The following is a 14,554-nucleotide window of genomic DNA, read 5'->3' on the forward strand; positions in this document are numbered from 1 at the left end:
TCTGGGCTCTGAGCAGCTAACGACCTGCAGTGACCCTCTCTGTGTGAGCATCAGCTCTCTGTGTTAGTCTCCAATAAGGAAGGACCCTCTGAACTCTGAAATAGATGGATGTTTTATTATACATCCACATTTCTGTGTGCAACAGAATGTGTTATCTCAAATAAGACTGTAATAAGAGCCAGTGACTACCAACAGCCCCCAGAAAGGGAAGTCAGGATTCCTAGGTAAACTGTAGCCAATGGAGTGGATGTAGCTTGTGATCCTTAGTCAGTGCATTCTGACACTGCGGAGAGATGTAAACATGCCCATTTGTATTTCTTCTTGTGTGTGTGTGTGTGTGTGTGTGTGTGTGTCTGTGTGTGTCTGTGTGTGTCTGTGTGTGATGGATGAGTGTGTGGTGGATGTGTATAAGTCTGGTGCATGGATGTGAGGTGTGGATGCGTGGACCCATGCATGTACATGCAGGGGCCAGGGCAGACCTACAGCTCTTGTCCTCCATGCCTCTTTGAGCTACTGGCTTGACACAAAGTCTCTTACTGGACAGGAAGGTTACCTTTTGGCCAGCCTGGCAGTCAGCAAGCTCTCTTGGGATCTTCTGTCCTCCCCTCCCTTCTAGGGTTAGAGGCAAGAGCAACCATGCGTGGCTTTTTTACATGGGTACTGGGAATCTGACCTGTGGTCCTTGCATAGCAAATGCTCCTAGCCAGCCCCACCATCCACACTTCTGACAGCACGCTTACACCACTCACACCATCTCCTGACTGTATGCACAGACACTAAACTTGAGGAGGGAATGGGGCCTGCTCAAGGCCTGAGACAGGGCTCTCAACTAATTTCCAGCCTGAGCTGCTTTGGTTAAGCTGGGCTTCATTCAGTTCTGCAGTAAGTTTTAATTTCCTTGAATATTAAACCCAAACAGTTCTTTGCTGACTCCTGACATCATTCAAAATACACAACAGAATTCTAGAAGATCCATGACTTCCATCAGATGTCCTATCAGAACCGCATTGATCTCCTCTATCTTTCTACAGCGGGTCACTTCCCAGCATGTCAATCAGTTTTCTTTAGATGAATGTATTTCTCGCTTTGGTTATCAAAGTTCTCCTCGAACCTTTCTCGAAACATGTTTGCTCGTCAAAAGCACTTGTTTCTAACATCACCTCATCGCCATGATTTCCTAGTAAACAATCACGTATGGATTGGTTTGGGCTAGATTTACATCAAATGTGCTGCGCTCTGCTCTGACTGGTAGTAACTCATTTTTATGTTCACAGCCGAGATACCTCATCTCCCCAGCTGCAAGCACAAGACAGACAGGCTGACCTCGGGGAGAGTTCGGGCTCTAAATTGCAGCATGCTGCGGCATGTCCCTCCCAGTCCTCAGCCTCAGCTCTTCCTAACACCAGCTAACAGCAGCTCGCCCTTCACAGTCACTCCTGGTAACCTGACACACCGGGGTACCTTTCTACCACTTCCAAAGTCTCAACTTTCCAATCCTCAGGAGCACTCAGTGTCCTATGAAAGATCTGGCTGTGTGCCCAGGACTGGCAATGATAAAAATGCTAAATAAAACCCATCGAGTTCCCATTGATTCAGAATGCTCACTATTTAAAGGGCTCATTCAAAGAACTGCCTGTTCCACTCTTCCCCTCCTGTCTACAGGACTTCCTTCTCTTTGACAGAACTCATCCCAACAGTTCCAAGTATTCTCTGTGTCTAAGCAGAGAAGGGGAGGGGAGGGAAGGCTTGGCAAAGGCCCTCGGGGGGTTCAAATAAATCCTGTCCACAGCCTCTCCCACACCCACAGTCCACAGCCTCTCCCACATCCACAGGCTGCTTCACCGACAGCTGCGTGGCTGAGCAGCATGTCTTTGTCACTCTGGTTCTGTGAAATAAATCACTCTGTAAAATACGGCACTTTATCTTCATAGACTTCTTCTTAGGTAGATTACAGCAGTTCAGGATTTGGGTGATGGGGTGGCATGGAGGGGCAGACATAAAACAATTGGTACCTGTTATTATTTAGATGTGACATGCCCCCCATGGGGTCATATGCTGGAACATGTCATCTCTAGCTGGTGCCTGTTTCTAGAGGTTGTGGACCCTTTGGGAGATGGAGCCTAGCTGGAGGAAGTCGGTCACTGGGGGGCGGGGCTGGTGAAATGGCTCAGGGTAGCAAGCCTTAGACCCGAGTTCAATCATTCGAACCTACATGAAGGTGGAAGGAGAGAACTAACTCTACAAAGTTGTCCTCTAACTTCTTCCACACGTGCCATGGCGCACACACCCCCTCCCATCATGCACATATACACACAATGATTATTCTTTAAAAGTCAGTTTTAAAGTAATGTAAAAGATACCCTTGATTTAATCTACATCTAAATCTTCGTTTGTTAGAAAAAAAGCCCCACGTATAAAAGTAAACCCTTTTACAGGGATGAAGAACCACACCAACTTCATCAGGTCTACTGAGAAGTGAAAACCATCTAAGATACTACACACAGTACCTTGCACATAAATGCCGGCCACTATCTCTATCCTGAGTCCCACTGATAGACTGCATCCAGCCACACAATGCATACTACATTCTTACACCGAACCACAAGATCCCTAGGCTGAAGGACTTGGCAGCCTCAAGTCGATGCTCTCCGTGTGCTGCTGCTGTGTGTGACACGGTGGCTCTGTCCCTTCTCCCCACTTCCCACCTTGTCCATTCCAACCCACTGTCCCAACACTCTGCTCTTCCAGGACAGAGGGAGAGCAAAGGCCCCTAGAACACTGATGGCCCCCGACCCACACATCTCCACACCCAAGACTGTTGGAAACCCAGCTTTTCAATCAGTCATGCCCAATCCTACGCATCATAATGACTTCCCAGCAAATCTACAGAATGTTTTATAAGGAATGAAAGTCTTTTAAAAGGCCACAAAGCATAGCTGGCATGCCTCGACCTGGCAGAACACCTCTTCAGGGCTTCTGTGTTTCTCTCCTCCCCGCCCCTTCGTTAGAGGGAAATGTTGGGGTAGCAGGTCACCATATTCTGCTCAGCTTTTGAAAATACACATATTAAGCCAGGTGTGGTGGCACACGACTTTAATCCCAGCACTTGGGAGGCAGAGGCAGGTGGACCTCTGTGAACCTGGTCTACATACCAAGTTCCAGGCCAGCTGGGGTTACAGGGAGACCCTGTCTCAAACAAAAACCCTGCAACATTTACAATAATGCCTATTCCACATTACTGCAAATCTTTATTATTTCATCAGTTAGCTATCCAGTCATTTTTGGTTTTGTCACATAATACCAATGACCATTTGACGTCAATAAATGAACAAATCTATCTTTGACAATCAAGGAATTCATAAAAGGTAAAATCAAAAGTTTTGCTTGAGAAATTATTTGGGGGCTGAGTTTTAGGACAGCACACTAAAAAATACATCCTTTAGTCTGTTTTTAATTTTTTTATTAATTTTATATGTATGAGTGTTCTGCATGTATGTAAGTATACTGTGTATGCAATCCTGTAGTCGTCAGAAGAGGGTGTAGAATCCCCTGGATCTGAGGTTAGGGATGGTGATTAGCTACCATGTGGGTGATGGGAACCGAACCCAGGTTCTCTGCAAGAGCAGCCAGTGCTCTTAACCGCTGAGCCATCTCTCTGCCCCTTTCCATCTGTTTTAAAGAAGACCTGAATAACAAGCCACTAAATACACACTAATCACAAAATTCAAATATGTATAACGAAATTATTTTTCTTTTTAAAGGCAAAGATTTGAGGTGTGATATTCCTGTTTTTGCAAACTGCTTTACTAATGGGTAAAGCATACATATAAGGATTCATCGTTAAAAATATGAAGCGGGTGGGGAGACTACTCAGTGGTTAGAGCACAAGCCTGACGACTGGACTTCAGATCCACAGAGCCCATGTAAACGCTGGGTGGGCGTGCTGGCCCACCTACAATTCCAGCACTTGGAAGGTAAAAACAGGGGATCCCTGGACCAAGCTGGCTAGTCAGGCTACTCATGTGGGCTAGCTCTGTGCTCAAATGAGACACACTGGCTCAAGGAACAAGGTAGAGAACAATCTAGGAGACTCAGGCCTCCACCCACATGTGTACACAAGTGTACATATATCTGCATACACACTGAGCTTATATGCAGGCAAACATACACATATACATGTACACATATCACACACACATACATGAGAGATAAAAGGAATGCAAATCAAACACTATACGTGTAAGGTCCTTTGAAATGAGTGGGGCTTCTGATTTATTTGCTTTGAAATTTGAATTTTCCCCCTTCAGTGAAAAATAAATTATGCCAAATTAGTTATTACTCAAGGTCACTGATTCACTTTAGTGTTTGTTTCTGTCTCCTACCTCCAAAAAAGCTCGTAGCTCGTGGTGAACGTTAGTGTCAGGGAGTCGGCCTACTCCTGTGTTCCAGGGGCAGTAGGCTCCCTGTGCAGCTAACTGCCTACCTGCACATCTTGTGAGCTAGAGCTTTCTCTAGAACAGAGAAACTCGGTGCATTTGGAAGACTTGTACCATGAAGCAGGCACACACACACTTCATGTGATTGAGCATGTAGACCTCAGTGTTCTCCACAGGAAAACATACGGAAATTCAAGCTGAAGATGGAGGTAAGCTTATCAGCCAGCTTTCCCAATGGAAACTAAATGGGCTTTGGGTCATCACAACACCCTCCGAGAAGAACGAGACCAGGTACAAAAACCAGTAACTGAGGCATGCTTCTAGCTGCATAAAAACTTTACGTCACTGACTTTTTAAAGCGTATTTTCTTGGCTCATGCTCATGAGAGTGGACTCAGATCTGCCCAACCTAAGAACAAACCAGAAGGGAACAACAGCCAGTGAAGACCGTGGAGATAGAGGAGGGGCCATCCTAAGGCCCTGTCTCTTGCACAGTTCGATGCAAAGTGAAAATGCAGGACCTGTCAGTCAAAGACTGGAGACTTCAAGATGGCAACACAGAGCATTGAACCAAGCTCAGGATTTTGCTGAGCACTGGGCCATGTGCACCTAACTGCACAGCTGGCAGGCCTGTGATGCCAGCCTTGGTTACGGGAGCACCAGCCAGGTTCCCTGGATGTCATCAAATCAGGAACAGAACTTCACCAGTAAGTACAGAGGGTCAGAAACATGAGCTTTAACACTAATGCAAATATAGTTCTTTGGTGTTGGGGGTGGGGCAGCGAGACTGTCCTTTCAGGATGTCTAACATGGAAAAGGTATTTGATGAAAGTTGACTTGAAAAAGAACGTGGGCTAGGGATGTGGCTCAGTGGTAGGGTGCTCGCCCAGCAGGCACCCCAGTACCACAAAGGGAAACATAACAGGAAGACCGGCAGTAATTACCTTTTAATGAAGAGTTTATCGTCTCTAGGAAAAGCAACTCTGCCCTCCAGATCAGTGTTTCTTACAGTCAGCCATCTTCTCTTATCTCATCAAAGGCCACATAAGAGCAGATTAGGCCCCAGTATCAGCTGATCTTGAAATTTCCTATGTATCAGGCAGAAACAACACTGTTCTGAGTAACCAATGGAGAGACCAAATGCTCATCCACAGTAGGAGCTGAGCATGAGGTTTACCATTTCTGTCAGTTCTGTCAGCCAAGCATGCTGAGTCCAAGACCCCTGAAGGCAATCTCTACTTCCAGCCCGTGGCAAACTTTAAATCTCCATCAGGGGGCTAGAGAGATGGCTCAGTGGTTAAGAGTGTTGGGCAGCTCACAACCACCTGTAAACTCCAGCTCCAGGGGATCCAACATCCTCTTCTGGTCTTCATAGGCACCTGCACTCGTGTGCACATACCTACACACAGGCACATACAATGCACATAATTAAAATTAAATAAAAATTCCCATCAGATGACACTGTAAAATAATAAAAGAACCAAAGAACAAAATAGAGGATGTGAAAGGGAAACAGAAACATAGGCATAATCAGGGCTTCTAAGAGAGATGCTGTGAGCCCTGGTTGCTGATTAACCTGTTTGCCAGAGCACACAGGACACACTGCAAGACCGAAGGGGAAAGCAGTGTTATTCCCAACAAAGGAAGGGTAGAAAAGCATTTCCAGTGTCACTGGACCCACTTCCTAAAACCTGGCTTGAGATGGGCCAAGGAGACGGCTCGGCTGGGAAAAGCATGAGGACTGAGTTCAATCCCCAGAATCCACGGAAAAATCCAGGCACAGGGGCACACACTTGTAATCCTAACACCAGAGAGGCAGATCCCTGAGGCTCACTGGCCAGCCAGACTAGCCAAAGTGCTGAGCTCCAGGCCAATGGAACCCTGTCTCAAGAAACAAAGTTCGGGCTAGGGAGAGGCTCAGTGGTTAATGCACTTGCTGTGTGTGAGAACTAGTTTGGAGCCCCAGGACCCATGAAAATGCTGGTGGAAGCAGCAGCCCACCTGTACTTCCAGTGCTCATAGGGTGAATATAGGACATCCCCACAGCTAGGCAGACCTGCCAGATCAGTGAGCTAAGCTCAACTGAGAGACTGCTTCATGAATAAAGGACAGAGCAATCAAGGAAGACTCACAATATCAGCCGTGACACTTCACACACACATGCACAAACACGCACACACATTGTCTTGAGTACCCCACACACTTGGCATACATGTGTACTTCACACACATTCACACACCAAAACATTATTTTGTCCTTTGTGGAGGTTAGGGTTTGACTTCACCTGGCTTGCCCTCAATATGCCAACACTTCAAGGAAAGGTCTCCAGCACAAATGTGGGCATTCATTCCAAGTTGGTTGAGAGAAAACCTGTTCTTCCTAAAGAGAAACTACCTCCAACACCGAAGGAGGCCCACGCAAGCCCATACAGAGAGCAGGTTAATGATCCCACTGGTAATGCCGAGCGGTGTTGCCCCAGATGAGAGCACAGCCCCCCCCGTCCAGTACTTAGAGGAGGTGGACAGCATGCAGCGGGAGGATAATTCTAAGGGCAGGGCACTCTGAGGCACAATGGTGACACTCTATGAAGGGTGGCACCTGGAGCAGCTCCAAGTCCTGAAGCCTCCTCCAAGCTACCAGTGTCCTAACACTGTCCCCAGCTGGAAGAGACTGGATTGGCCACAGCAGCAGAGGCACGGTAGACTACTGACCACTTAATGGAGAGTCCTGCCCCAGCAAGCCAGTTACCATCATGTCCTGGCATAGAAAGTCCCATTACCTGACCTCACTGGAGGTGATTAGAAGCTCCTTTGCGTTGGGGCTAGAGAAACAGCTCAGAGGTTAGGAGCACTGAGTGCTCTTGCAGAGGACTGAGATTCGATTCCCAACACCCACATGGCAGCTAATGTCCGTCCTTAATTCTAGTTCCAGAGGAATTTGACATCCCCTTCTGACCTCCTCAGGCACTGAACAACAGGGTGCACTTACATGCAGGCGATACATTCACACACAGAGTGAAAATAATAAAATAAAGACACTCTTTTGCACTGTGCCAGAGAGCGTCCCACTCCTCATGGTAGCATACACCATGCCCAGTTTCAAGGTGAGTGTGAGCTGCCGACCTGAGCCATCTTCCCAATCCCCTGCTTTGTCCTTTAAGAGTTCTCCTTAGTACTAAGACACTGAGGGACTTCCTGACTTGACGATTTGGAAGGTCCCAGGCTTAAATTCAAAGCCAGCAGCTCTCTAGCTGCCCCTGGCAATCATTAAGTGTCCTTCTGTGTAAGAGCTCCTCCGCCTCTTCCACAAACCATCCTTCTACCTTCTGGGCCCAGAAAAATATGAAAACCATGTGTTTATAAAGAGCCCGTTACTGTGCAAATCATTAAAACATATGACAAAACTCTTTCCTTTGAGTCAGAAGGATGAAACGGGGGAGATGCCTTGCCAGCAAAACCTCTGCGTAGACAAGGATCCGGCCAAGACGAGGTGAAAAGCAAAGCGAACGGACAAGCGACAGTGGTCTCAGGCCCAAGCCACTTTAACCCGAGTGGAAAACTGACATTTCAAAGCCCCAAGGTGACAGGCCTCACAGCCGGGAGAGTGGAAGCTGGTGCTTCTGGATCTCTTTAAGCCTCTGGTTTTGCGACTCGTCGCCCATCCGTCTACGGGGTGGCCAAGCTTTTGCCACTTTGTTCACATGTTTGGAATCATATCAAGGCATTTCTTCTCCTTTGATTTTGTACCCCTGTGTACTCTACTTTCTATATGTCTTATATACATGTGTACATATGTGTTCATGTGTGCATTCATGTGTGCACATGTGTGTATAGGCCAGGGGTCAACGCTGGGTACATTCTTCAGTTGCTTTCTGCCTTATTTTTTTTAATTTCTTGTTTATTTTATATTTATTTGGCTTCAATGTAATCACTATGAATACGGCATTTTATAGGGCATTTAGAGCACTCATTATTTTTTCTTTTTCTTTTTATTGAGTGTTTTTGAGTTTCACACAATACATTTTGGTCACATGTAGACCCCTCCCCTATCATCACTCCTCTTACAGCCTCCCCACATCCCATAAGATTTCATCTATTTTGTCATATATATTAAGGCCTATCAAGCCAAGTTTCTGTCCCCAAATGTCCTTCAGTGTGCGTCCATCCACCGCACCCTGGTTGACTTATCTAGCACCACACCCTTAACGAAAACCAACTCTCCCTCTCCCAGCGGTCATCAGTAGCCAACAGCTCCTCAGCTAAGGTTGGGGCTTTTTGCCCACTTCCCCACTTCTGGGCTGGGCATTTGTCTGGCTTGAGCTTGTGTGGGTCTTGTACGAGCTGTTACCACTGCTGTGAGTTCATATGAGTAACTTCCCAGCTACCTGGAAAACTGTTTCCTTATGGTCATCCACATCCCTGGCTCTTACAGTCTTTCTGTCCCCTCTTCCACAATGGTCCCCGAGACTTGAGTGGCAGAGGTTTGATACAGGTGTCCTACCTAGGGACAAGCACTCTGCAGTCTCTTATTCTCTGCACTTTGGCCAGTTACGGCTTTCTGGGTTAATGACCATCTGTTACATGAGGAGGCTTCACACTGGTGAGAGTTGACAGACAGTAATATTCTTTCAGCCCCCTCTTCCTCTATGTTCCCTGAGCCTTATCCACCTTACTTTTTGAGACACAGCCTCTCATTGGACCTGTAGCTAAGCCGGCTAGCCGACAAGCCCCAAGGACCTTATCTCCAGCTCCCAGCACTGGGGTTACAGAAATGGGTCCTCATGCCTCTGCAGTCCTCCCCTTGGTACCTTTCGGCACACAAGCTGTCAAAGTCCAACCCTCCAGTTTCCCTTTTCTGTCCTCCGACCCCCCCATTAACTCATCAATAAAAAGAAAAATAAATCTGGAAAAGAAAAACACTTTATTAATCTGCAAGTTCCCATGGGTGAAACTACCTGCGGACAACTGAAATAAATACCTGCTGGATAGACTCTCCCTTTACCCCCAGGGGTCTTAAGATTATGTGTGTGTACACACACACACACACACACACACACACACGTGCGCACACACGCACGCACGCATGCACATGCATATATATATACATGTTTGGATTTGTATATGTACTCCAAAACCCTGGACTCATTTTTCTGGACTCTGTGTTTATTCACAGAGAGGAAAAACAGCTGGTCCTGACGAAAGCTAAGGAACCTGATTGATTCTCAAACAGAAGTAACCAGACCAAGGCAAGTACATGTGGGGCGAAAACAAGTTTGGAGGCCCCAGATAAAAGCTTATTTTTAAAGCACAGATGGCAGGCTGGTTGCTTCTCCAACGGAATGGCTGCAAATGAAAGACAGATTTATATTTCTAGTCCATGCAAATATTTTGCTCTGTGGCTCATCACAAAGACTAACTATTCTGCTTCACAAGCCGCAGCTCCCAGGTGCTCTGGAGAAGCCAGAGCCCATCCCACAGAGGGCCAGAGCCCGTCCCACCGAGGGCCAGAGCCCGTCCCACAGAGGACCAGAGCCCATCCCACCGAGGGCCAGAGCCCATCCCACAGAGGACCAGAGCCCACCCCCACCAAGGGGCCAGAGCCCGTCCCACTGAGGACCAGAGCCACCCGCACTGAGGGGCCAGAGCCACCCCCCACTGAGGGAACTGGTAACTGGGATCCCAGCAGATGGCTGGAGAGATCATCATTAACCAGCTCCAAGAAGCATGGGGTAGAATCCTGCCCTACCTCCATGGTTTTCTACCACAATCAATTCCATCCTGGACACTGCTAAAACCTCCTCAGGCAGCTGATTCCAAAGGCTGCGGCTCGCTGCCCTTGACATGCTCCACCTTGATTTCAGGTCATCTGTTCATCTCCAAACTCCAAAACCAAAAGTCCTCAGCACATCCAGATGTCATTCTCCCTTGACTCTGGTCCACAATCCCTAAGACTGAAGCGTCCCACTGAATCACACCTGAGCCGTTGGTGGCCTTGCCCTTCCCAGCTCGACGCAATCCTCTCTTGGCTTTCCTCCTTGCTTTTCTTTACACACAATGTCCTTTCTCTTATCTCTCTATTTCCTTGGCTTGTGTCTATCATTCACCATGACACCCCTTGGCAGATTCTAGTTTGGGGGCACCACAGGGACAACCAAAGTTTTTGCAATAACATACACACACACACACACACACACACACACACACACACACACCCCTCCTTGGGATAGCATAACCCTTAACTTCAAATATTGTTGGTCATAAAAAAACAGATTCTACTTAAAATCTACATAGTTTAGAACCAATATTTAAGTCTAAGGCTGTCTCTCAAAGCTTTACATAGCTGTTTCCTTGTGTTCAGATGTAAAAACCCTTCTTTCACTCCTAGTTAACCTTTACTTTGGATGCCTCAGGCTAAATGAGCAAAAACAAGTTCTATGGCAAAAGAAAGACTTCTGTAACCAATAAACATCTTCAAAGCATCAATCCCGATACCACAAATTCTGGAATCAAGCCCCTCCTACTTCCCCCTATAAATGCAAATGCTGACAGTCAAATAACACAGCTTAAATTTACTTGCCTGAAAAAAATCTAAAACCTTAACGAATTCTAGAGGCTAACTAGTCCGCTGGCTCCCATGCTTGGTCAAGCATCAGAATCACTTGAGGAGACTGGTCTCATTTAAGGGGTACCCCTCCAGCCCTAGGCATTCCGATTCAAACTCATGGTAAAGCTCTGTGATCCATATTTAAAATAAATGCTCCAATTAACCACAATATGGTAAGTGCTGGTCTGGGAATCACCACTGTATTCTATTACCTGACCTACCATAATGTCCTCCCCTGTAAGATGCCAAATGGGCCATCCAGGCAAGGCCACAATGTTCCCAGAAGTTCAGCCTTTCATAAGTCTAGCTGTACCTTTAGATGACTTCCACTGTTAGAAACTGTGTTCTTAGGCTGAGCAAAACTGCCAAAGTCTTTTAACTCCTTGAACTTTACTTACTATAAGCCTTGTTTTTATGTTCACGTTATCGCAGAAATTCTCTTGCTCACAAGAATCTTCAGATGTCAAAGATGGCTGCTGTGCCCTTGCACAGAACTTACTCAACTTTTAACCTCAGAGTACAGTTAGCCCCTTCCACCCCCACCCTGCTTTCTCTCTGAGATAGTGCCTTATTACGTAGCCCAAGCTGGCCTTGAACACCCGACAATCCCATCTCAGCCTCCTGAGTGCTGGGGTTATAGGTGTGCACCACCATGCCCAGCCCACAAAGCACAGTCCCTGAGTCCCTCACCATGTCAACCACAGTCATCACAGAAGTCTCTCTAGAGTGACATTCATTTCCTTACTGGCATGTCTCGTCACTTTCCTGCATTTAACATTCAAGGGATAAGGATGAACAAATACCTATTAACTGAATGCTGTATCCCTATACCGTGTCAAGTCCCTAGGAGGATTCAAAGTCACAGGAAACAGTTCCAGTTGTAGGACTTACTATTTCTTGTACAGGAAGGAACTGGGTAAGTGAAATAACTTGGAAATGGTGTATGACAGACAGCTTCAGACTACAAACTCATCCATGTCCTCTAATTCCAGAAATACCATAAGCAAGCAACAGCTTTGTGGGGTATGTGTATATGCATGTATGTGCATGTGTAGGTGTCGGTGTGTACATGTGGAAGCCAGGGGTCAACTGGGTGTCCTCCTCTATCACTCTCTACCTTGTCTCTGCCTGAACCTGGAGCTCAGTATTTCAGCTAAGCTAGGGATCCTCCTGTCTGCTCAACACAGCTCCCTGTGCTGGAGTTACAGTCCCACACCAAGCCCCAGGGATGTGCCTGTCTGCTCAACCCAGCTGGCTCCCAGTGCTGGAGTTGCAGACCCATACTGAGCCCCAGGGATCCTCCTGTCTCCTCAACCCAGCTCCCAGTACTGGAGTTGCAGGCCCACACCAGCAGACCCAGCTTTCACATGGGTGCCAGGGATCCCAACTCATGTCCTCCCCCATGTGCAGCAACATCACCCTGGCCATTCACAACAGCTTTGCATTTGTAAGAAAAATTAACGAAGACTATCAGAAACATCTATTCAAATTTCAAATACATCTTCACGTAAGAAATTTACAGCCAGGCATGTTGGCACACGCCTTTAATCCCAACACTTGGGAGACAGAAGCGGGCAGAGCTCTGTGAGTTCAAGGCCAGCCTGGTCTACACAGCAAGCTCCAGGTCAGCTTCTGCTACAGGGAGACCCTGTCTCAGAAAAAAGAAGGAAGAAAGAGGAAGAGAGGGGAGAGGGAAGGCAGAGTGCCACAGACCTCTAACCCTGGGCAGATGCAGGTGGATCTCTTTGAGTTCAAGGCCAACCTAGTCTACACGGTGAGCTCTAGGCCAGGTGGGCTACATAATGGGACCCCGTCTCAAAACAAAACAAAAGTACTTTGCAACCCTAAAAACACACAAGTTAAATCACACGGAGTTGTGCACCTTCCTCTAAGCATGTCCCTGGTTTGGCCTTCCCGGCACTCCCAATGCCAGTATCTGATCAAAAACTTAAAAACAAGGGGGGACAAAAGCCAAAGGCCTCTGTAGTGCCCTCTACTGCTGGTGCCCACTCAGGGGCTCCGAGGCACGCTCATGGGAAGTCTCTTGCCAGTCTTTGCACTGTGCTGACACTAGCAAAGCATTATTATTTTGTTCACTGAGTCACAAGCCATCAGAACGCTATAAACTCTTGCACACATCATTTCCTTCCAGAGTACAAGACAGCAGAGTCAGGGCCTAGGTCTCCCCTGCTGTCGACTTCCTATCCCCACTCATGTAACCCCAGATAACCAAAACTCTTGCCCTCTCGACGTTTTCTGCCTTAACTCTACCATCTTTAGAAACTTTTTAGTCCTCAAATACAAAGCCCAGTGGCTCACTGGTGTAGGGACTGACCAAAACAGAATTAGGTGGTTAGCTTTAATTAAATTCTAGCATACCTATTTGACTTACCATCCCCAACAAATACATCCTTGCTACTAGACACAAAATTCTACCTGCCTTACCAGAACAGGAAACCACTGGTGACAGCTACACGGATAAAACCAAAATTCTACAGCTGCATAGCAACTGGTAACACCACCCAGACACCCCACCCTCTGCCTCCACACACAGCTACATCAACCAGCTCCTTGGCTTCACAGGCAGCCTCTCAGTCATCCACACCCCTGGGGAACACACCTACCTTGTGGCCTCCTGCTGAAGCCATGACACGTTTGGCACATAGAACATGACTCCGAAGAAGAGTAGAGGCTCATTAGCAAATTTGTCCAGATGTTTCTTCAGCGGTTTCTCCAGCTCCACCCACCTTGCTTGCTGGCTCTTGCTGAGAAACCAAAGGCCAAAGTAGTGCGTCTAGATGAAAGGGTAGAATGCCATCAGTCCACGCTCTACACAGAATCTGAAGACCACACAGAAAGCCTCCAACCTCTGTCGTTGCCGCCCTTAGATCCTCAGTCTACACAGCCCAGTTCCAGCTTCTTCTACCTTCTGACCTCAGGACAAACTAATAGAAATGAGCTACACACGATACTGTCACTCCAGCCCTGCTGTTTATGATGTGTGTCTCCATGGACCTGTATTAGATGGGGAGGGAGCAGAGTGGGGACAGGGATGACTTTGAGTGTGTATGTTGGGGGGATGTGCAGAGACCAGAGTCGAGCCCCTGGTATCCTTCCTCAGGAACTGTCCACCTTGTTTTTTGAGACAGGATCTCTCACTGGAACTCAGGGCTCATTGTAATCAACTCAGGGCTGGCTGATCAGTGACCCCAGGGATGTCCCTGTCCCCATCTCCCAAGTGCTGGGATTACAAATGTGCCCCACAACGATGGCTTTTCTATATGGGTGCTGAGGACTGAACTCATGTCCTCTGACCAACCAGCAAGCTCCCTGGCCCAAGGGCTGACTTCATTTGCTAAGCTTGGAAGGCAGAGTCCCTGTGTGCCTTCTCGGTGCCCCAAGAGGCCACAGAGCACACTGACGAAGGCCAGCACAGCTCTTGCATCTGCTGTACAGTAACTTATTACTCAACTCCAAAGACAAAACTTGCTAGCTGAAAGCTCTGGCACTGGAGAA

The 14,554-nt window shown here is 47.4% G+C and overlaps 1 protein-coding gene across 1 annotated transcript in view; it reads right to left on the bottom strand.

The window, feature by feature from the left end:
- Positions 1-14,554, bottom strand: part of Ptpn14 (protein tyrosine phosphatase non-receptor type 14) — a 178,422-nt gene that overhangs the window by 86,070 nt on the left and 77,798 nt on the right. The window contains exon 3 of the mRNA XM_008824859.3: positions 13,663-13,832. Coding sequence (XP_008823081.1) covers positions 13,663-13,832 — 170 coding nt within the window. The remainder of the gene's footprint in view (positions 1-13,662; positions 13,833-14,554) is intronic.

The sequence above is a fragment of the Nannospalax galili genome, unplaced genomic scaffold, assembly GCF_000622305.1.
Source record: "Nannospalax galili isolate Female #2095 unplaced genomic scaffold, S.galili_v1.0 scaffold648, whole genome shotgun sequence".
NCBI lineage: Eukaryota > Metazoa > Chordata > Mammalia > Rodentia > Spalacidae > Nannospalax > Nannospalax galili.